Source organism: Nipponia nippon, unplaced genomic scaffold, assembly GCF_047370975.1.
Source record: "Nipponia nippon isolate SJK-2023a ecotype South Korea unplaced genomic scaffold, ASM4737097v1 scaffold_5, whole genome shotgun sequence".
NCBI classification, from domain to species: domain Eukaryota; kingdom Metazoa; phylum Chordata; class Aves; order Pelecaniformes; family Threskiornithidae; genus Nipponia; species Nipponia nippon.
This window is the reverse complement of record NW_028262369.1, coordinates 17,881,652-17,905,204: the sequence shown is the minus strand read 5'-3', so window position 1 is coordinate 17,905,204 and position 23,553 is coordinate 17,881,652. Positions and strand designations below refer to the sequence as shown.

The following is a 23,553-nucleotide window of genomic DNA, read 5'->3' as shown; positions in this document are numbered from 1 at the left end:
GGGTGGGAAGCAGGGGGATAAGCCCCTCTCTCCTCCGTTTCCCTTCCACCAGCCTTGCTCCGGGGCCTGCCTTGCTCTGCTGCAGGGGTCAGGTCTGGGACCACTTGGTCGGGCCCCCAAAGCGAAGCTGGGGACGTCCCTGCCTGCCCCCTGTGAAACACCCCCAGCTCTCCGGCTGCCGTTGTTCACAGAAGTGGTGATGCTTGTTAGTACTCTTTGCATATATGCTAATGGGCGGGGAGGCTGCTCTGGCATTTGTGGCTTGTTCTCGGGCTGCAGAGTAAATATAGCAGTGGAGGCTGGCACAGCACTCTGGGGCGGCATGGCAGCAAGGGACATGGCACGGCAGCAAGGGATGCTGCCCAGCCTCGGGGCACATCCCTGACCCCACGGGCACCATCCAAGCATAGCGGGGCACGAGCCCATCCCTGTTCCTGCACCGCCTGGACCCCACTAATGGCATGGCTTTAAAAGCTTCCCCAGAATACGTTTAGACTCCCACTCCCTTTACCATCGCCTTGGTCCCCGTCTCCTACATACAGATGCCAGCTCACGCGCGGTACCAGCTCTGCACGTCATCGCCCACCTCCGCTGTCCCTCGCACCCCCGTGCTGGCACCCACATGGCCACCGCCACGCTCACCCCTGGGATGCCCCGACCCAGCAGTGAGCACCCATGGGAGCTCCCTATGGCGCCAGCACCCAGGGTGGCAAGCAGGGTGCTCTGAGGGCTCGCACAGAGACCCGGGAGATGAGTACAGGGTAGGCTGGAAGAGATGTGCCAGCCAAATTATGAGCTGCTTTGGAAGCTCCCTCAGGGCTGCCGGCGGCGTGAGGGCTGCAGGAGCTGCGCTGCTCCCTGCTCCCACACAGCCCCTCATGTGGGGCCGTTGCTGCAGGTGCCCCCCTGGGTGCACCCTCCATTGCAAGGCTCATGTAACACCCACGAGCACTGGAGGAGTCCAGGGGCTGCACATCCCTTGGTTTTTCCACGAAAGGTTTGCAACCCCCCGGCCCTGTGCTGGTGCTGCCACTGCCCTGCCTGCATTCGGATTTTAGTGCCATTCATGGTTTTTGAAGGTTTTTTTTTTATATAGGCTGGGGCCAGAGTCCCCCAGTTTGCTCCTGCAGACAGGAGGGAGCTGGGAGGTGCCGGGAGGTGCTGGGGAGCTGAGGATCTGGATGGTGCAGTGGGAACAGGTCCATCCCGCTGCCCCGAGCCATTCCCACTCACTGCTGCCTGCATCTGCCCTCCGCAGCCACTGCGGTTCCACCTGATGGACAAAATGAGCTAAAAGAATTAAATCACCTTTTATTTTTAAGGCTGTGATTTTTCCAGCTGTAGACTGGCAAAGAAAACCTTTACCGCAGAGCAAAGTGAGAATTCCCAGATGCTCTCATGGGGCATGTTCCAAAAAGCACTCATCCATCATACTTCGCCGCAGCCACACTCTTGGCCTCTGCTCAGGGATGCTGCTATTTTAAGAGGAGGCTTTTGGGGGAGCACACTGCCAGACACCCCTAATCCTTCTGAGGGGAGTATTTGGAAGGAAAAAATCTGGGGGCTCCTTCTTTCCTGGACCACTGGATCAGGAGTGGCAGGCGAGCGGGTGGAGGGGAACAGGGAGGTGGTGTTCAGCCCACGGATGAAAAACCTTTTGTGAGCCTGGCGCGGCGGCGCGGGCGGGGAAACATCACCCGTGAGGCTCCACCGCCGAGCAAATAACCACCATGGGGCCAGCACTGCTCGGTGCCTTGCTGAGCTCACGGCCCGGTGATTTCTTCTTGTTATGAGCGCTGCTGTCTGATTATTGCTAACAGGCAGAGTTACTGCTTCTTCAGCCCATTTTTCCCTACCATCTGGACTGTCCCTCTCCTGCAGGTGAGCTCAGGGGTGCTCGGGCATCGGTGCAGCGATGGAGCCAGGTCTGCAATAAGGGATTCGGTCCTGCAGCGTTGGTGTTTGGGATCCCAGAGAGCGGCCGGGGAGAGCAGAGCTCCCTCCTGGCTGGTTCATCCCTTGCCTGGCCAGGGGGTGCCAGCCCCTCGCATGCAGCAGAAAGGTCAGCCCCGCTCCCACAGACAGCGGGGATGAGCTGCCGCCCCCCAGCAGGGACCAGACTGCTGAGGCAGGGCTGCACTTGTGGCTATGGCCACACACAAGCATGGCCACGGGGCACTCGCAGGCCAGGTACAGGGCTGCATCCCACCCAGGCTCTGCATAACAGCAGGGGGGCAGGGAACCCCCCCAGACCAGACACGGCCCCGTGTCACTGAGCTCAGGGCTGAGCTGTGCTGCCCCGCGCATGGGCACTGCATGGGTGACGTCTGTTGAGCACCGTGCTGAAGCCGCAGGCATCCTGGGCTGCACCTCACTGCCAGCCCAGCTTCCCATCACGGCACGGTGTGCTGCCTGAACGGCTGTGAATTCCCTGTTCCCAGAGGGGCTGCAATGCAGTGGGGCTGGGCAGGTCTGCGAGCCAGGGAAGGAGAGAGACTCAGCCAAATCAACCAACTTGTTAATTTGCACATTTGCACGCTGGATATCAGCTATTTCCAGTGTGATGCTGCTGCCAGCAGCTGCGTCCCACGCAGCCACCAGCCAGGGTGGGCAGGGCCGCCCCCGCCAGGGACCGGGGAGATCGGCCGTGGGTAAGGGCACAGGGCAAGGCGTGAAACGCAGCGAGAGCTCCTGCGTGGCTGGGGGGATCGTGCAGGCTGGGCGGCAGCCCAGCTCGAATCGGGACCACAAGCTGAGGTCTGGGCTTCCCCACTGCTGGATGTGGGCCACAAGCGAGCAGCCCAGCTCAGTGTCCATCCCTCAGCACTTGGGGCTTCAGCGGGAGCCTCCCGTCTTGGACAAACATGTGGCTGCTCCCCGCGGGTGGGCTGGCACCAGGGAGCCCCACCGCAGGCAGCAGCGCAGCTTTCTTCCCCCTGTCAATGTTTAACCAGGTTGTTTATCCAGAGTGAAAGAGCTGCAGTGTGAGGGCAGGAGGGGCTCAGGCAGACACAGGGACAGACAAACATCCTTCTGATGCTGTTCCCAGAGCACACCCTGATTTTTTTCCCTGTGTCCCCAAAGGGCTGGCGCCAGCCACAACCGATAGCACCTGGGCAAGCACGTGCATGATGTCTGCAGAGCCTTCGGCGGCTCTTGTGGGTCCAGGAGGTGCCCTGGGCTCCCCCCAGACTTTTCATCACGCAGGGGTGCGAGCATCTGTGTCCTCGCCAGCTCCAAACCATGGCAATTACTGCCCCATTAGGTACAGGCACCCGCAGCATCGGTGCCCCACGCCTGCCCTGCTCCTGAGCAACATCTCCATCCCAATGGGCACGAAGAACCTGGAAAACACCAGGCAGTGTCCTGGCTCTGCGGCAGATCCATGTGCCGATAAAAACATGGTGCAGACCCATGGCCAGGCCTGATGTAAATTTAATTGAATGGGAATGAGATGTATTTTATGTCCTTAAAGCACATTAAGTGCTTGGAAGTTAATTGGTATTTAATTAGCATAAATTAAGCTCTTTAATAATACTCGGGGAAAAACAACGCAGTATTACAGATGCTTTATTAAAAGTCACCCTGACAAATTAAAAATGAATGTGCTGAACACATCAACAGCAAAACAGGGAAGCACATGCGGCCATGCATGGGCCATCCCTCACCTCCCGCCCCCCTCGCCTGTGCCCAGGGACCGCGAGCAGCATCACTGCCTCAGTGGGACTCTGGCCCCTTGCCCTCACCCGCCGGGCCCTGGAGCTGGGGTATAGGAGGAAGCCGGGGTGCAGAAGGGAGCCAGGGTGCAGGAGGGAGCTGGCCCCGCGCAGAGGCAGCTGCAGCCAGAAGCGTGTTTCCTGCGGCGCTGCGGGGCCGTGCTTCCTCTCGAAAGGGGAAGGTGGGCACCCATCGTGCCGGAGTGCGGCAGCTGCCTGCAACCCAGCTCCCGCAGAGGTCTGCACCCCGAGCAGGGGCCAGGGCAGGTTGGGGCTCCCACGGTGGCTCCCCACAGCCCCCAGCTCCCACCAGCACCCACTCCCGTGCCCCCCGGGGTCCCTCTGGGGAGGAAGCAGAGACTTTGCTCCTTGTTTGGTTTGGCATTTTTTGTGGCGTTGCCATGACAACCGTCCTAGTGACATCTTCATGCTATTTGTCTCCTGTTGCTTGCATCATTTTCCTTCCTGAATGAGCAGCTGCCTATGCCCTGGCTCACCTGGGGCCCATGCTGCCCACCGTGGGGCACCGCGTCCCCCTGCCCAGCCCCGGGAGAGCTGCCTGCAGAAGGGATGCAGGCAAACACACACACACCCTGAGTCAGGGATGCTTTAATTCTGGCATTTCCTCACTTCAGCATCTCTACAGCCTTGTCCTTTTCGAAAAAATACGTATCTTCGTGCGTGTGTGCGTGCATGTGTGGGTCACTTCCCAGGCTGGAAAAAAAAGAAAGCCAGCTGAGAATAGAGAGGTGACATTATGCAGGGCTCTGCCAGCCCCACGGGGACATCAGAAAGCCGGGAACATCCTCTCTGCCACAGCAACAGCTTTTCTGCCTCTGCGTGGAGCAGCCCAGGAGGAGGGGTAGGAAGCACTTGCTTTGCCCAGGGCTTTCCTCTGGACCCGCTGGCAGCCAGAGCCCTGCACACCGTTCCTGGCCCTGGGAGGGTGCTACTGCTCCTGCTTACAGCATCCTGGCCCTTTCCCACTCCCCTCTGCCTCTGCTCTCCAGCCCTGTTTCCAGACTGGTACCCCAGTGCTGGGCTGGGCAGGGTCTCCCAGCACAGCCCCTTCCCCAGGGCCAGCCCAGGGGCACCTCAGAGCCACACGTGTAGGGGCTGGGAAAGCAACAGACATTTCCCAAGTTAAAAGTCTGCAAAATTAGGAGTGACTCAACCCAGGTAACTGGAGGGGTTCCCTGCTGGGGCTTGGAGAACCCGCAGTGATACTTGTGTGCCAGTTTACCACCCAACAAGCCCTCCGAGCAGTGGGGACGGGGTCCCTATGAATTCCCCTCCCCAGGGGAGGCTGGGGAGTCCACACAATGAGTCAGGGCAGAGCTGCCATAGGGGACGGCTACCCGGCTGACGTAAAGCTGCTGCGCTGGCTCCTCTCCCCGTGCCCACACAGCTCCATCACTCTCCTTCTGCCAACTCCTCCTGCTTACGGCAGCAGCTCCCTCTGCCAAGGCAGCCCCCTCCCCTCGCCCCCCAGCACTCATCCTCTGGCAGGGGAGAGACAGACCCACCCCGAGCTCTCAGCTGGTGCTTCACCCCGTGACCCTCCTGACACTGAGAGGGGTCAGAAATCGGACTGCCACCAAAGCTCCCTGCTCCCGTCACCCTCCTATGTGGCAGCCTCTGTGGGGCAGGCCACAGGCAAGAGCCTCTTGGCATCGCCCTGGACCTGCACGAGGGACAGGAGCCGACCCATGGCACAAGCTGGGGAGCAGGCTCCCATGGAGGAGCACCCTGCCATGCTGGAGCATGGGCTCCCCACAGGCTGGATGCTGAGGAGGGAGCTGGTGGAGAGAGAGCAGAGATGCTCGAATGGGAGAAAAATGCAGGAGCCGGCGTAGGGCAGGGCACGGAGCCTCGCAGGGCATTCGGGACTGGGGAGCTCCTGCAGGTGTGTGCCAGGGCAGAGGGAGCTAGCTGCATCGGGCCTCAGAATTAATACTGTCATGAAGAAGTTAGAAAGCGATTAGTGTCAGCACTGGCGAGCGATGCCGCACGGTCCCCAGGCACAGCTGCTTGACTCAGCTTCTTGCCACCTTAGCAGGATTACAGCAGGCTCCTCACAGGGCGTTTAGGAACCAGCAGCTCTCACCACCTCTCCTGGGGAGCTGGAGAGGCTCCTGGAGAGCAGCCCAGTGCTGGGCTGCTGAGCATGTGCTGAGCAGTGGTGCCCACCCTGGAGGGCACAGGGCTCCCTGGCACTGCAGACACCCAGGCACAGCCCTGGTGGGGCGGACGCCATGCACGGCCAATGCCGGGGGAGGCTGGGACCTCATGGGCACTGGTGTGGGTCGGAGGATGGTCCTGGCAAGCCAGTCCTGCAGCTGTGGCAGGGGCTGGCAGAGCCCTGGGGACCGGGGTGGGTGCGGTGCTGCCCAGCCCTGCGGCCAGCACAGGGCTGCGTAGTTCATCTGGGCTGCTTTCCATCATCCCCACAGCATCAAGTGAACCATCTCCCAAACACAGGCTGCCTGGGAGACACAGAGGGGAGGTGGGATGGTGAGGAACAGGGGCAGGGGGCTTCACGCCGGCTGTGCTGAGCTGCACCGGCTGCCCGCGGCAGGTCAGCGACAATGGCGCGCACGTGGCCCCGCGCCCGGCATCACTTCAGGAGCAGGCGGGTGGTCCGGTCACCGATCAGGAGCCTTTGGGGAAGTAAAAGAGAGAGAAACTCAGGGTTAGTGTTTTTGCCGTTGCAAGTGTGTAACAGAAACCCAGCAACAGCCCAGTGCCAGCCCAAGCCTGGATTCGCCCCACAAGACGACACAGATGGAGCAAACACATGGATCTGGAGACAAGCTGCATCTTTGCTGTCGCCCTGTCCTCATGGGAAGGAGAAGGGAAAGGAGTCTCCAACCCTTGGACATCTCTCTGAAAAAGCGGCTGCTTGCAGCCTTGACCCAGGGAGCAGGGAAGCAGCTGGGCAGTGCGCAGGGCAGAGCCCCCGGGGAAAGGTGGGGGTCAGCCTGCAAGGCTCCGCTCTCCTTACCGCTGCGGGCATCACGTACCTCACCAGCACACCGACAAGGAGGGCAGCGACCATGGGCCCTACCCAGTAAACCCAGTGATAGTCCCAGTAGTTTGCTACCACAGCTGGCCCAAAGGCTCTGGCAGGATTCATGCAGGCTCCGGACACGCCACCTCTGAAAGAGGAACAAACCGGCTGCGTCAGCCCTGCGGGACACCAGGCTGGCACTCGACTTCCTTGCTGCCGGGACAGGGGGATGCACGGGGTGGGGAAGGGGTGCTGGGAGAGGGGCAGCAGCGTACCCCTTGCCGGGGGTCTGTCCCTGCTCTGGGTGGGTGGCAGGCTTGGACCACCACGGCTCCCATTCAGGCACAGCTGCTCGGTGCCCGAGCACAGTTTACCCTGGCAGCGTAAGGAAGCCCAGACCCGAGCGGCTGCTCTGCTGCAGCACCGGGACCAGCTCGGCCCCGACAGCCCCATGGCGGCTGCTCGCCGGCAGGCACCTGCCTTTGCTCACGAGCGTTTGCAAGCTATTGGGGAAAACCTGGTGTGGGGTGGAAGCATGAGTGCCGAGTCTGTTTTGGGGCTTACCGGGAGCCGGGCTTTTAAACAGGGAAAGCTCCGCGCCACACGTAGGTAGCGGAGCGGGGCAGGAGAGACAATAGCGTTTGCAGATTAAAGAAAACTGCAACAGATAAATATTTGCACACGAGGTTTGTGCAGTGTTTAAATAAGAGCTCTGAATCCCGCTAGAGGGGGCACTGCCTTAACTAAACAACCCATTAACATTCATAATTGCGTGCACTCGTTATCTGCTTGCAGTGGCACAGGACCCAGGCTGCTCGCCCGCAACGCCTGCCTCTGCTGAGGCTGAGCTTGGCAGCGTTTCCAGCAGCCATGAGGACACACGGCGAGGAACGGCTCCAAATAAACCTTCTCCTGTTTGCTCAGGCTTCCTACAACAAACACCACCCATGCAGCCTTTTGGTTTTATCAGCCCGTAAGAGGTACTTGTAAAGGCTGCTCCGGCTGAAGCGCCACGCGCTGGGCTCGAGCCGCTGGCCTCTCCTGCACCTGACCGGGCTGCGCCCAGCAGCTCTCCCCAAAAATGTCAGGGGGGCTAGGGGGCTCATTCACTGGCCTCTGCAGTGTGCTCAGCTCTCCTCAGTTGCCCTGGCCAGCAAGTCCTGTGCTGGGCTGCGAGGGGGCACATCCCATCCCACCCCACCCCATCCCACCCCATCCCAGGCACGGGGACTGTCCCCTCCCTGATGCAGGAGGCAGCGGCCACAGCGCCGGCCAGGGAGGGAGCCGGGGAGCCCTGATGCGGGGAGCCAGTGCTTAGAGCTGCCCCCCGGGCTCTGCTCAGCCAGCACCGCAGGGAGCTCTGAGCACCAGCTCCATCCCCGCAGCCTGTGGTCCCATCCTGACCCCCCGCTGGAGGCACCCTGCCCGGTGACAGCAGCTGCTGGGGCGGATGGCACTGGCTGGCTGGTGGGAACATGCACGGGGAGAGGACTTGCAAGCTCACCCTGCCAGGATGTCAACCGTGACTGTGAAGCCGATGCAGAAAGGCGCCAGCGACGTCTTGGTCTTCCCATTGATGGCACCCATGCAGACTGCAAGGACCAAGAAGGTGGTCATGACGATCTCGCCCACCAGGACGGAGGGGATCTGCTCGTCGGCCACGATGCTGCTGAAGGCTCCTCCGCTGGCATTCACGTACCGCTCGCTCGCTGCCACAGCCTGTGCGGGGGGAGCCCTGTTTTAGCCATCCACGCTCCATATTGTGGGCTTTAACAGGCATATGTGCTCACTGTCAGGACAGCGTGGGTGGGCATAGTATCAGGTTAAAGAGGAGCTAATCTCATCACTTTCCTCCTGAAAGCCAGCCCTAAGCCCTGGCAAATATAAACTCATTAGCAAAGGCTCTTAGCGTCTCCCAAGATAATGAGCCAGCCACTGCTCTCCCGGCGGGATGAGCCTCACCCGGCCGCCCCGGGGTTTGCAGCGGCCACATAGCACAGTGCTGCTGGGTGCAGGCTGCCTGGACGCTGGGAACATAAATTAACCTTACAGCACAGTGCTGTAAGTGGAACCGCAGGCAAACACCATGTGTGAAAATGGCTGGAGCTGCAGAGGTACTGTGCATCATTCTGTGCCTGATTAGCACACCATAGCAAGCCTCTGGAGAACAGCTGCCACTGAGAATTAATTAGCCAGGCCCCAGAGCACCGTGCAGAGGCGGCACCCCCACATCTGCACAGCACTGCCAGACCTGAGCCTGCGGCGGGGGCCGAGTTGTCCAAGTCCTGCAGTCAGACCATGGAAGACCTGGGAGGACGAACCAGGCATCCTGGCCTTGAGCGCCAGACAAGCCCCACAGCTACGCAGCAAACCTCTGAGCTGTATCACCTTGTGAGAAATCAGCACTCTTAATTACATGCAGAACCGAGGCACCCAGCCCCCCTCACCCTCCCCATCACACACGCTGCTGCTGGAGGCTCCAGGGCTGGGCAGCAGGTTGGGGCCGGCCAGGCCAGCTCTGGCAGAGCAGGGGGAGTCCCTGCACCCCAGCGTTAGCCCTGGTTAAAGAGACTCCCTAGGCATCCGTACCTTTGCCAGGCCAGCTCCTATTATCCCTCCGCAGAGCTGGGAGACCCAGTAAGGAATGAGCATCATGATGTTCAGCCCACCGATCAGCCACACGCCCAAGGACACGGCGGGGTTGAAGTGGCCTCCGCTGCAAAGGGGAGAGGAGCATCAGTGAGGGCTTCACCCCCAGGGTGGGGTTCACTCCCAGCACGGGCTTCCCTCCTGGGGGCTCAAGTGCTGCTCTTGCCATGGGTTGGAGCCACAAATGCTTTTTCAGTCGTTCCCATGAGAAGGTGCTATGTACTGCAGAAGAGCAGAATCCAGCCATTTCCTTCCTCTGCAGTTACTGCTTCAAAGCTGCAGCACCTTCACGCTGGATACCCAACCCCTCCTACAGTGCTGTCAGGGGCAGGAGCTGCCGTGGTGCAGTTTGAGGGACGTGGTTTGGAGCTGGGTCTTTGGAGACCCTCAGGTGCTTCCAGGAGCTGCCACAGCACTGCCAGGGGAGGTGCAGGGAGAAGGGGTCTCTCCCGGTGTTGCAGGGTGCTGCAGGCTGTGGAATGCACTGCAGCCCTGCCCAAGGCCCTGGTACAGGGAGGGTTACGCTGCTGTCTCCCCCAGCAAGAGCTTTGCCTGTGGCAGCAGCACAGCCCGGCCACCAGCGCGCTCTGGAGCAGCTATTCCGGGGGCAAAGACTCAGGGTAGAAAGTCATCCCCCTTTACGTACTGATGGCAGCCATCCCTGCTGCTCAGGGGGTAGGAGACACACAGACAGAGCTGGTACCCAGCCTGGCAGGACACACATCCCCCAGGGAGGCAGGGAACGGGACAAGCGCTGTCGGGCAGGGCTGAGGCCACCTCCCAGCCACACCAGCACTGCTGGACTCTGTTGGGATTTTCAGGGTTTATCTCCCTCTGCTTGATGCAAATGCAAAGGCACACGTCTCCCCGCATCTCTGCGTGCGGCCCACCATGGCCCTGGGAAGGGCTGGCAGCAGCCGGCACTCACCTCGTTACAGGACCTAAATCATTCATCTTGAAGACCACATGCAAGACTATGCAAACTCAGATACCTTCTAATTAAAACAGATTACCACAGGACACGTGTTAATGAACAAGTTTCATAACCAATCAGCCCTAATAATAATTGCTAGTGAAGGCGATGAGTCAGAGTGTCTAGGAACTATAACTACATCTTATTCTTCAGCTGTAATTAAAGACCTATCATATGAGAGCAAGAAGTTGTGTTGTTTAGGCTAGAAAATGTCTCAGCTGGACAGAGCTCTGGCTGCAAATGCCCCTGCAAAGGGTGGGAGCCTGGGAGCTAAAGGAGGACCTGCCTGCAAATAAACCCCGGCCGGAGCACCCACCTGCCCACAGCGTGGACCACAGCCCGGCCAGCGAGCACTCATCCTGAGCCAGGCTCCTCTCCAGCCTCCCTGGACACAAATCTCTAAAACCTGACTTTAGGCTAAAACATCTCCCCGTGCAGGACCCTGAGCCGGGTCCTCCTGGCTTCAGAGCTAACAGGGGACCCCCAGGAAGCCTCTGCAGCCCCTCATCACAAAGCCCCCCCGTGCTGCTCCCCCTGGCCCGTGGCTTCACTGTGACAAGGGTTCAGGGTGCAGCAGGCATCCAGCTCGGCTCTGCCAGCACATGCACCCCAGGTCACTGGGTCCCAATTGCACAAGCCTCACCCTGCGGCATTATCCCTCCTAATCAGGCGCTGATAAATTATCAGTCCATGTGCTCTGGACTCCAAGGCTTGCATGCGAGCCTGGCCAAGGCACCATCCCTGGGGGAGGTTTGAGTCCCAGCCCGGCGCATCAGGGAGAGGGGACAGCCCAGAGCCACCCTGTCCCCGGGCTGCGCGGAGCCGACCAGAGATAAGGGAATGAAACTCCACAGGGACTGTTTCAGCTTCTCCCTTCAGGATAAATCTATATCTTAGCATCAAACAACACAATTTTCAACAAGCAGGGTTGTCTAAATGCTGCTTTTGAGGAATTGAAACCGTTTGTAAGTGGAATCCAAATTTTTCACCTGAAAATACACAGGGGAGTAGCATACTCAGGTCAAAATGTTTCATTCTGACATCCTTTTAAAAGGAAACATCTCAGTTTTCCAAAGGAATGCTTCTGTTTCAGCTTTAACCATTTTTATTAAAAGGGGCTAAAAATAAAGCGTTGCAATCAAAAGCCAAGTGAACTCCCCCAAACCCAAGGCGTTATGGATGACCAGCCCCTGAGCAGCCATGCCATTAACCGAGAGGCTCGATGGCAGTGCAGCGTCGCTGTGGTCACCGATATTTGGGCAGGAAAAATCCTAAAGGCAGCGTGTGGGGAAACACGAGCATCTCCTCCTGTCCACGCGCGGAAGCCATGCAGGTGCTGCAGCAGGGACCATGCTGCCCCGGTGAAGGGGTGCGGGGGGGGGGGGGGAGCACGCTCAGCCCCAGGTGCCAGCCCCCCCTTACCTGATGTCTCCCAGGATGGCGATGGTGAGCCCCAGGGCCAGCCCGTGTGCCAGGGCGGGCTGCAGCCTCCCCGTGCCCTCTGCATCCTCGACCACGGAGAGGCAGCCGATGAAGATGAAGAGCGCACTGCCCAGCAGCTCGGCCACGCAGGGCTGGACGTAGCGCTCGTACCAGTGAGGCTGCGAGGACTTGGACTTGCTGTCGATGTCCACCATCGCCTCCTTTGCTGAGGGGTGACCACACTTGGCAGTAGCCATGAGTGCGGCTGGAAAAAAGCAGGCAGAGCCCTGGTGGCAGCCAATCCCGTGGGCACGATCAAGGAGATGTTGTGGACCAGAGGGCTAAGGTAAGTGGAAATGCAGGCTGCCCACTCAGGTCTCTGAGGGGTCCTGGTGCAGGGACGAGGACCCTTGAGCACCTTGCTCGTCCCACTGAAAGACTGGCAGGCTCCCCTTGACCTGTATGAAGAGGTAGTGGATGGGAGGCTCTAAAAATGGATTGGATTTGCATTGCTAAAAAAAAAAAAAAAAAAAAAAGGGGGCAATAAAAGCTGATAGGCCAGCCCCCAGGCATATAAAAGCTCTTTATCACTGCCATACCTTGGTTCAAGGCTTTGGGTTTTTTTTTTCCTGTGTTTTTTTTTGTTGTTGTCATTACTGTTGTTTTAGGGTTTTCTGCCAAGACTCAGGATATGATTCCTTCCATGTAGATACCTGGAGTGCCAGCAGCTGTGTGAAGCCCAGCTGGACTACTTCACCGGGCGGCTTTTACCTGCTTGTGCTGCCAAAAGGTAGCACGTGCCAGAAGGACCACAACATGGTGTGCGTGAGGGCAGCACCCTAGGAAATGGCTTACATAGCTCTGGGGAGGGAAAAACCACTCCTTGTGAAAAATCAATCCTGCCCAAGGCTTAACTCTCTGTAATTAAGTCTAAGCCCAGGTGTAACACAAGAGACCAAAGCCCTTCCTGGCACGGTGCAATTGAGCCCCGAAACATGTGCGGAAGGGGATGCAGGAGGAGCAAAGGGGAAGGCTGCACCTTGGGAAAGGGCGTTGAGTCGCCACTCTGACTTGGAGGAAGGCAAACTGAAGCCCCTTGGAGCAAGCCCAGGACTCGGAGCGGTGTCTGGGGTTAGGCGTGGAGGGCAGATGCCTCCTTCAAAAACTGCCAGACGTTGGTACCTTCATACATAGCAAACATGGGATTTACTTGTGTTACTACAGTAACACTTAAGGGGTTTTAAATCCTTAAAGACAGCATCAGCACAGAGAGACTTACTGCTGAACCTCTTCCTACAGACCCCAGAGAGCAGGTAAAGTGACCGATTTGCTTCAAGTTACCAAAGGAGCCTGCCTGAACCACAGTCAAAGCCGATTCCTCTAAACCTCAGCCCACGTCCTGCCCAGAGCTCCTAAAGCAAGATCAGCTGGCTCTGATGGTCTGTATCCCCCTTGCACTGATCTCAAATAAAAGATTGCTGGCAAGGGTACCTACAGATCCACCAGCAGCTTTGAAAGCTGACATTGATCCAATACTTAAAACCTCCTCAAACCCCCACCGCACCGCATAAGGGATCACCGCCTGGAAAGCCACATTCAATCCACAGCCAAGGCCATGGAGCTGCAGCCGGCAGGCAAGGGGGGACAGCCAGGAGGCTGCAGCCTGGCAGGGGACACTGGCACCACCACACCGCCCGTGCAGTGATGGGCACAGCAGAAATTGCCCTGTCAATGCAAGCTCGTGGGCCTCTGCAGCGCAGCTTGCACCGAGCAGCAGGAACGCGCCTGCCGTCTGAGTGGGGATGCAACCCACCCGCTGCGGCATTGCACCTCCTTGAGCAATCGCCTGCAGCATTTCATGTTTGTAGTGGGTAATTAAGGATTGGGGTTTATAGATATTTTTTTCCCTCTCGTAAGCAAGGGTAAAGAACGCCACAGATGTTTTATGATGTTTTCACAAGACACTGGGGATGGGAAGGAAATTTCCACTTGCCTGTCCCAGGGAGGGCTGTTGCTGGCCACACGCCAGACAAGGGTCAGGCCAGAGCTACGAAGGAATCCCAGTTCAGGCACCTCTAACTGAGTCTCTGTCAACTCATTTCCCCTCACAAGAGCTTGTTTTCTACAGACAAAAGGTCTTGGCAGCAGGTTATAGAAATCACTGGCATATGGAGAATGAGTGGTGGGGTTGGCTGGTCTTGGGGGCTCCTCTTTGAACGCCCTGCATGGACCTGCGGAACAGGGAAATCCTTGACTCAATCTCATCAGCTCACAGAGCACAGTGACCTCAAGCAGGTTTCCAACAGGTACTTCGAATCCATCCGCCACCACACCTCCCAGCGCAACCAGACAAGGATTTCATTGGGAAGGATTTTAACTTGGGCAAAAGGAATCCAGATTTAATTTATTTTTCGGGGTGTTTATTATGAGAGATAAATGTAACACATATCCAGATTTCATCTGGTGCTTCTTACCAGCAGCTCTCAAAGTGCTGTACAAACGATGCTGGCATCGCATCGGTGCACCAGGAGGCAGCTGAGCTGCCCCGGATGGCTGGCAGTGCCGGGCAGCAGCGCCGGGCAGCGTGGGCAAGCCCTGGCAGCCAGGCCCCGGCTCTGCCGCTCCTGGGCCAGGGCAGAGGCAGCAGAATGGCCCCTTCCAGACACTGCTGCCACGTACACACGGTGCAGGAACACTGCAGATGGTGATGCCATCTGGCCGTACAGGCTGCTGCAGATGTCTCCCAGTGGAGCGATGGCTTCAGACCACTGGAAGGTCACAGCCCAGAAGTGAAGATTAACTCCGCGTCCTTGGCTTTTAAACATTTACCATTATTGTTTGGGGAGCAGGGATGTTTGCCTGAGCCTTCTAGAGGAAATGCTCCACATTCAGGCAACAAAGGAATTAATTATTACTAAGCGCAGGACTGAAACAACAAAACAGAAGCGTGATCTTGAGGGAACTTGTTTCCCCCATCGGTAGAGCTCCAGCCAAGCAGCTCCGCACCAAGCGCCAGCCAGCACTGCCTGGGCATCCCATGTCTGCCCCACGGGACTGACAGAAAAACCACTGGAGGAAATGGGCTTTGGAAATTTCAGCACTGTGCAAAACCCTGACTGATTTGTTTTGGAAGACTGGGGAAAAGGAAACATTTTTTGCAGGGCCACGGCTGATGTGCCACTGGCAGAAGAGTTCGGTTGGAAGCTTCTTGCCTTTCTTCCTGGGGTCCAGGGAACGCTGCTGTTTTCTAACCACTGCTTCGGCGTAAGAATGGATACAAGGGAAAATAATGCTCCCCACGTGTAGTTCAAGTTAACATTAAAAACAGGAACAAAACCCAAACAATAAAATAACGATTATTTTTTCAGCACCTGTCAGCTGTGGCTTCTAAAGCGCTCTCAAGCACATAAATCCTACCTGAACCTCCTGACGGACAAATGAGGCAAAGTGATCACTTGGCTCATCCCCAAATCATCTCTGGCTCCACGTAACAGCACGCAGCAAAGAGGCAGAACCGGACCTGGCAGTGTGGGAGGGCAGGCGGGCAAAATACAAACTAGCCACGTAGGAATTATCTGAAGTTTTCAGCTGCGCTACGCTGAGAATTGCCAGAAGAGTGTGCAAGACAAAGGGACGCAGTGTTGTTCAGAAAGTCACACCACTGGCAAGATGACCATGGGCAAAGCAAGGAACTCCGGACTGAGGAGTCCACCGAGGCTCGAAGGGAACGGCATCATCTCAGCACGCTCGCGTCTGCCTGGACTCTCCCATGCAGTCAAAGGGTTACAGCAGCAATACACATGATCTATATTTATCACCACGAATTTGCAGAGGTGGTGATGGATTTCTCTTACGTTTACCCTGAACTGTGACTTTCCTGCACTTACAACTCTTCAGCATAATACATTTCCCATAACACATAATAAGTGATTGCTACGGACCCAATTTAAGCTACATCTCAATCCAACATTCCTCCTGTGTCATTCTGAGAAGAGGCTGCTCCAGCACCTGTTTTTTGTTTAGGGGTGCCACTAACGTGCAAAGAAAACCACCCTGCTCTTAGCACCCTTTGCCCCTCACAGATAAGATTAAATACTTGGCACTAAGATTTGCTCAGTAAGCTTCATAGAAACTATGCTCGTGGGAAAAGGCGTGGGGATAAGAACAGATAAATCTGTTCGTATTAGCAGACACTTATTTTTGTCCTTGTTTGTGCTTGCACCAATTTGCTAAATAAGTGACAACAGCAACTGTGTCAATTAGTAGAGGAAATGGTGGTACAAAACAAGCAACAGCTTCAAAAGATTCTTTTTAGGAACCATAGAGAACATTTCCCATGTCCATCTACCGGGATAAAAAAATCAGAACACCTCTGCTTTATCCAGCCCCTGCCAATGTTTCATTCCCTTTCTCCCTGCTTCATCACACAGATCTGCAACCTTTCGTTTGCTTTTCTATACGAACCATAGCACCCAAACTCAGCCACCCCAACTCAAAAAAAGCACTTAAGCAAGCACTTAAGGACATGCTCAAGTGCCATTAACATTTAACAATGCTTAAGTGCAGGACTCGAGCATACGTGGAGTCTCTGTTGAATCCGCGCAGGTACATTTTATAGGACAGACTTCCGACTGGATGTCTATAAAAAAGTCACAACAAAGTATTTCAGTGCTGCACAACGGTGTTGCTGCAAGGAAAGACTACAGCATAGCCAGCATCCACGGTCAGCTCTTTTAAAAACCAATAAAGAAGGCAAAGGCAACTCATTTGACACTGCCTTATCTTTACAGTATTTATCTTAGAGACTGATAGTCTTAATGATTACACAACTGTTACTGAATGAGAGCTTGCAGAATTATTTGCGGCTCGTAGCAGTAACACAGGTTAGCTGACCTCTGCCCATTTATAGATCCTATCTTGCATAATAGTTTTACTTCAAATGGCTACCATAATGCTCGAGTGCAGATGGAAATTTCCAAGGGTTCTTAATACAGACTTACCGTTGTCTGTTGGAAAACAGGGACAGATTTGGGTCAGTTCTACACACACAGAGTAGACTGGTTTGTGAGAAGGGAAAATAACCAGCAGGATGAAGCCACACTTCGACCTTAATTCTGGTATTTAACATTAAAATCCACCAAGCTCTCAAAGAAGGGATGAAGCCACACTTCGACCTTAATTCTGGTATTTAACATTAAAATCCACCAAGCTCTCAAAGAAGGGACGGATGCTCCTAGTCCCATGCAGCGTACACATGTGCACATCTTCCCTGCAATTACCTAACACTTGGCTCCCCGCAAATATCCTGTAAGGCCGACTACAACAGAGCGTTTCCGTCCTCAATAACCGCGTTTCCCTGTGCGCCAGCAGCACAGAGACCTGAAAAATCTTGTAAGCACAAAATGAGGAACTGGTTACTCTTCAGAGAAGCTTGAAACGCTATGTGCTAAGCTAACAACTGCTTTTCATTCAGTTCCTAGAGCTGGATAATCCCTGTAAGGAACTAAATAATTTAATTTTCTAGAAAGAGACTTCTTTTATCCATCTTTTAAGAGTGTGTAGGCAATGCTCAGGCATGGGTCACTTGGCTGGAAGACAGGCACAGTAAAGTGTAATCACCTAAACTGTGGTTGAAGCTTGGACAGAGTGAGGATCAACATCCAAGAATCAGCATGGAGCAGATATGAGGATTTTCTTGTACCTGTCGGGAACAATTTGTGACAGGCATCTCAAAGGCAGGCAAGGACCACATGCTCCGACTCCCTCGGTTTGCCATGGCAACCGGACTCAGCATCCTCATTGTGCAAATGCTTCACAACCACAGACACAGGGAGAAGCAAAGAGGATTAACAGCATCTTGCTTCAAGAACGGCAAGCATGACCAAACACAATTTTTCTGGCTGCCCCTTCCTGCTACCCATGTTCCCTGGTAGAGCTCCTTCAGCAGGACCTTCACCCCCGCCACACGCCCCGCACCCCAGACCCCGGGGCCGCCAGGTCAGTCTCCTTTCAAAGCCCCATGTAGGGCCGCAGCCAGCCTGGCTGTCATCCTCACTGGAGGTCCCATGTCACCTACCCTTTCCAAATACACGGCACATGGGAGGGACAGCATGCCACCCAGCCTGCAGTCGAAACAGAGCAGGAGGACAAGGGGCAGATGCAACTTTTCAGGTGCTCCACAACCCATTAGCAACAGAGCAAGGAACAACATCACAGGCTCCTTGCCGTAGGAGACTTGCAGAACTTTTCCTATTGATGACATCAAATCTCCTGCTGTTACTAGATTTACAGACATAGAAACTGTATTCAGTAGGAAAGAGGAAACTATTTCAAGTACTTTTTAGTGATCTTCAACAAAATGACACAGGTGTGGCTATGACATGGAGATCAGAGCTAAATTCAGGGCCGATATGAGATATCCCAGTGGCAAAGATGACAATGAAGCGCCCTTATCTAGAGGCGGGTACCAGCCAGGTGTGGCTCTCAGCCTCTTCAGCCAGCACCAAGAGTCACAGGCAGTGACTCTACCACAGACACTGGCCGGCGAGCTCCTGCAGGCAGGGCCAGGCAAAGCCCTTCAAGCATCGGGGGAAGCTGCCGGCAGGGCAGGAGGTTGCAAAGGGAATGATCGAGCTCCTACACCATAGTTGGCTTGTTGGGGCAATGCAGCCGACTGTCACCTTGCAGCTCGCTCAAGCTTAAATGATTTTTTTTTTTTTTTCCCACCTTTAAACAAACCATTTGCAGGGATGAATATTGTTGTACTGTCAGTACCAATAACCCGGGCAAAAGGCTGGGCTGGGAGCAGAAGACAGAGAGGCAGAGATTCACCATGCAGCTCAAGGGAGCCGCTGCTGACAAGCAGAGTCACACAAATCACAGCAAGCAGCCACAGAAGGCAAAGGCCATCTCTCCTGGCTAGAAAACGTTTCTCAGCGCTTTTCAGCTAGTGGCTTCCAGCAAGGTAGCGTTGTTTCAGCAGCACCAGGCACTCTCCAAACCCAAATATTCCCTGAAGAGAGGTGAAAGATTTATTTATTTTAGTTAGCGTAATCATGAGAGCTAGACTGCCCACACCCATCTTCCCCCCACAAGCTCCCGAGGTATCACAAATTCCTTTGATCCTCTTGTAACCCTGAAGCACAAGGTAACCTACTTTCTTCACCACTGCGGGCAACCGAGCTAGAAGAGACTCTTGAAGAGTTCTTGCAGGAATGATTTCCCTTCTCCTAGCTGGATGCTGAACCATTTAGCTGAACCGCTGCAAGATGGAAAGTCAGACTCATCTAGACAAAGATTGAACAGGGCACCGTCATGCCTTTCATCCCACAGCACCAGCTCTATCCCTATGCCACATTCTTCAGTGCTTCCCTCAGATGAACAAATTATACAGGGACCTAAAATTGAAATTGATGAGCAGAAATTCCACCAATATCTGCCTCATGCTAGCAGAGACATCATTTCCAGAGAGGATTAAACTATGACAAATAAGATGACAAAAAAGACTAACTGATAGAGCACCGGACCTTCTCCTGTAGCGAGCTGCATTCAAAGCCCTTTTATATGAAAAATGCAACAGCTCGGTGGTTGCACCTTAGATGTCAACCATTTCAACGGGAGCACATTTGTTTGTTCCAGAGGAGGCAAGACTTCAGCTTGGCTCCCACTCATAAAGATATGTTACAAGAGGCTCAAGGAATATGCTCTCAAAGGGGGTCCTGCCAAAATTAAACTGATAGTAGAGATGGGGCTTTTATGCTACTATGCATTTGTTCATTTTATTCAAAAGAAATCAGCAGGATAGTCTTGTTGTCACAGAGCAAGCATTAGTCACTGCACAAGAAGACTCCTGCAGTGCAGAGGGCGTTATAGGGCTTTCGGTTTGTTGGTGTTTCCGTTTTTTTTTAATCCCTGATTCTTACTATCAGAAACATTAACTGTCAGGTAACCTGTCAAACTTAGCTATGAGCACATTTGTGACACTACACATTGTCTCGTTTCCCCCATCTTCATATTTAAGCACCTTTGACTCAGCTATTTCAGATACTTCTTGCATGTTAATTCAAATCAAGAGGTTTTTCAGGATAGACACCATCTCTCACTGGGTGCTTGTGCAGCACCCAACACAGGTAATGCTAACGGCAGCAAGTCAGATCAGATCCGTTTGTGGACAGAGATCAAGGAGCAGAACATCAAAGGGTACTGCAGGCCGAATCAGATATCTTGTCAAAGCCGTACCAAGGACTCCCCAATACCAAGAGGTTAGTCATCCCTTAATAAGTTCTTACTCCATAAACCACAAGGAGGAAAATTGCATCTATATGAATACACAAGAAAGTAGGAACTAGCTTTTATATACACTAGAATGAGAATTTTGAGAGATCATCAGAGAGATTCAAGGACAGTTAGGTACGCGATGTGGCTAGAAGGGAGGCGAGATCTGACTCCGGGTGGCTGGAGAGCAACGTCAGGGCAGTCACCACCACGCTTTGTTTCAACAGGATCCCCTGCCAGCCATCCGCAGGGATGCAGATTCAATGTGGCTCATTTCCAAATGATGGAAAACACCTCTACAATAGGCTTAACGCACACTGTGAGGACAGAGCAGGTATAAGCCTGCTCCCAAATGACAACTATTCTGCTGATTAAATAAAAGCATCAAATTCCATTCTCTGTTCACCTGAAGCAAAAGGAATCTCAAATACAGCACCAGCTGGTAGAACAACAGGTCCTAGCTCAACCACATTCCCCAAGTGCCACAGCCCACTCTGAAGGAGGAAGAAGTCAAACATTTACTGTTGTCCATCTCAGGAGCACCTTACTGTTTCTTAAAAACGGAAACAAACCAATCAAGTACCCAACCTCTAGTCACGCTTTCATAACATCTCTTCTTTGATCTAGCAACCGAGTTTGCAAGACAGCGCACACACCCCACAGGAGCAAAGCTCTCATGTGAGTCAGAGCATCTGTAGGTGGGAGGCCCTCGTATGCTATAAGCTCATTAAAAGCAAGAAAAGCAACTTAATGGTCCACAGCATGATCCAAGATGCAGTACTAATGAAGTCCAAACCAGTTTGAAGATGGCAGCATCCAAGTAAAAGACTTACCAGGATTTAGACTTGGGAAATAGCCTTTGGGTAAAGGAAAAGGGCTGGGTGGGGGCAAAAGGGCATGAAGATGAGACAAGCACCTCAGAATCCCAACCTAAATATGCGGCTGTAATAAACCAGTTATTTTAGAAAGTTATTTCATTTCTCCTCAAATGTAGAACAACAACAAAGAAAACAAACAAACCAACCAACCAACCAAAACCCAACAACAACCCAGTCCAGACCAACTGTCAGTTAAGAGATCATGTGTTATAAAGCCATCACAATTTCAGATGGCTCAAGGCCTGGATTAGCAAAGAAGTTAAAAAGATCACAACTAAGTATATTTTCAGAGTAACTATGCTTTAGATATCAATAACCAAGCTTCTGGGCAGCATGAAACCACGTTAGCAGAACTGAGAAGTAAACTTTTACTAGCCTGTGGCTCAGTCAGTAGAATCAGACCCATCTTTCCATCAAAACTTAGGCTGGTTTCATCCATAATAAAAACCTTCTGTTCCAATTGATAGTGACTAACAGCGAAAGAGGAGAAAAAAAATGTTGCAAATATAGCAGAGCTGACTGAAATTCTCGAGTTGTTTTACCTTTTCTCAAGCCGCTATCTCAGCCTAGGAAGAGACTGTTGCCATGTTTTCAGTGTCACATTAAAGTTCACAAGCCCTTTCAGCTGTCACGCTCTGCCTCCTAAACAAAACCAGGATGGTACAGAGGGAGGACAAATGTATGTTTCTGTAAGGAACCTCTTCAGTTTCTATGCTCTGAATAGGGACTGCAGATATAAATCTGCACTGGCAGTGTTTCAAATGAAGTTTTATCCATATAATTTTGCCTTTGTGACCCTGATACTCCTGTGCTCCAGCGGTTATCAGAGTCGTCTTTGCTCAAACCTAAGGTTTCAGATCTTTAGAGGTGTTTCTTGCGCTGACCTTCTGAAGGGGCAGACACCAAGAAAGTAGTTGCATACTGGTATTCCTCTTTATGCCAGCTGAATATCTACTCTTTACACAGCTACACAGGTTAACTCAGGAGAAACTGTACACTGAAGATGGGCAAGGAGGCACGATGCTTTTTTCTTCTTCCAGGTCTCTTGCATAAATGCTGTTTAGCTAGGCAGTAAGTTTGGAGGACTCAGAGGTCTAATTAAGACAGATTCATAGATCCTTGTTGAATTTAGCTCCTTGGGTTCATGTTAGGGTAAGACAGAGCAATTGCACAGTGGGAATGAAAAAAAATATTCAAAAACTCTAAGTAACAACAGTGTGAAATCAGAAGGCAAAACCCAGAAGCTGCAGGCCATTAAATGCAGCAGGTTAACTGCCCCTCCTTCCCAAGAAGCAGAAAGGTTCACCAGCAAGTCTACTTCCCCATCTAGACAGTAGGCAACTGCCATGGGAAACCACCCAGTAGCAAACCCTACAGTCCCTGGTTACAGCTGCTGTGCTCAAGAAGGAACTTTGATGGTAAGGTGAAAAAATGAGACATGCTCTTCTGGTCTCCTGCATCTGCAGAGAGAAAGGGTCAACACTAATGCAGCCACAGCTTGCACATGCTTCTTAATAGAAGAGGGGTACAGATAAGCCCAAACATCTAAAATGTGCAGGTGTAAGCATACCATTGATATTGTTATCTAGGAAGCAAAGGTTATAAGCTCCTTTCATAATTGCACAAAGAGTCCATCCCTTCCCTTTGGGGGCAGAGCTATGCGAACACCTTGCAAAGACCGAGCAGAGAATTAACCAAATATTGTATTTCTGTGCCTTGTCATTTAAGAAATCAGTTTGACACAAACATAACAGGAGGTGGCCTGTAGCCAGTGATTAAAATCGGTGACTGAGAGAGAGGAGGGCAGCGAAGGGAAGGCCGTTTCTTTTTACTACTTCTATTCCTCTGAAATTGTGACTGTCATTTCTAAGAACCGTTTACTTTTTCTGGTATCTCAGTAGCCTCCTTCCCTACATCTCCAGTCCAAGCCCATGTCAACTATTTCCAAAGCCAGGTATTCTTACAGTACAGAAAGTCACATACAGTACGAAAATGGTTGCTTATGCTTGCAACTGCTTTAAAAAAAATACTCTTGGTGAGGCGTTTGGCGAGAGAGGAAAAATGTAGTCACTGAATCTGATATAAATAGGTAATTTCTAATGAGTAAAACACTAGTCAAATTATAAATACTAAACATTTATTATTTTTCTCATAGGAAGGTTGCAAGATTCCATTTCAAGCAACAGGGCAAGGTCTTTTGTTGCTGTTGGGATTTTGCTTGTTTCTTTTAAGGGGAAAGAAAGAAGAATGAGAAACTGGTATAAAGACACTACCAGAAGCAGTGCAAATTTAGATTAATTTCTTTCTTACCTTTACCATCCCAATGCTGAACTGCCAAGCTAAGCACTTCCCAGTTAAATAAAGTCTACTTTAACATCATCCAGTTTCTTGTACATCACTGAACAAGAATCACGGCCCTCCCTTCTTCTTTCACCTTTCCCCTACAAGAACATACCTAGTATAGTGACAGCCTTGTATTGACAATAAAGCCTGGAGAAAGCTAACATGGTGATGCTTCATAAAAATTAAACCTGGACAGAATGAAAACTAACAAAATTTAACCTTCATGACCAGCCGTGCACAGTGCAGAGATATCCAATAACGCAGCTCACCAGCACTGATTTTCCAGCT

The 23,553-nt window shown here is 53.2% G+C and overlaps 1 protein-coding gene across 1 annotated transcript; it reads right to left on the bottom strand.

The window, feature by feature from the left end:
• Positions 1 to 4,732: 4,732 nt before the first annotated feature.
• On the bottom strand, positions 4,733 to 12,027 carry AQP8 (aquaporin 8). The gene is made up of 5 exons (XM_009467983.2): positions 11,771 to 12,027; positions 9,316 to 9,442; positions 8,231 to 8,445; positions 6,740 to 6,874; positions 4,733 to 6,376 (listed from the first exon to the last, which is right to left on the bottom strand). The coding sequence occupies exons 1-5, from the start codon at positions 12,025 to 12,027 to the stop codon at positions 6,334 to 6,336; spliced, it is 777 nt and encodes a 258-aa protein (XP_009466258.1). The 3' UTR covers positions 4,733 to 6,333.
• Positions 12,028 to 23,553: the final 11,526 nt, after the last annotated feature.

Excerpts from the sequence above, each read along its gene's own strand:
- AQP8 (XM_009467983.2), bottom strand. The coding sequence starts at position 12,027 with ATGGCTACTGCCAAGTGTGGTCACCCCTCAGCAAAGGAGGCGATGGTG. Across the intron at positions 9,443-11,770 it reads GCCATCCTGGGAGACATCAG|CGGAGGCCACTTCAACCCCG; the intron begins GTAAGGGGGGGC and ends TCCCCTTTGCAG. Across the intron at positions 6,377-6,739 it reads CTTGTCGGTGTGCTGGTGAG|GCTCCTGATCGGTGACCGGA; the intron begins GTACGTGATGCC and ends ACTTCCCCAAAG.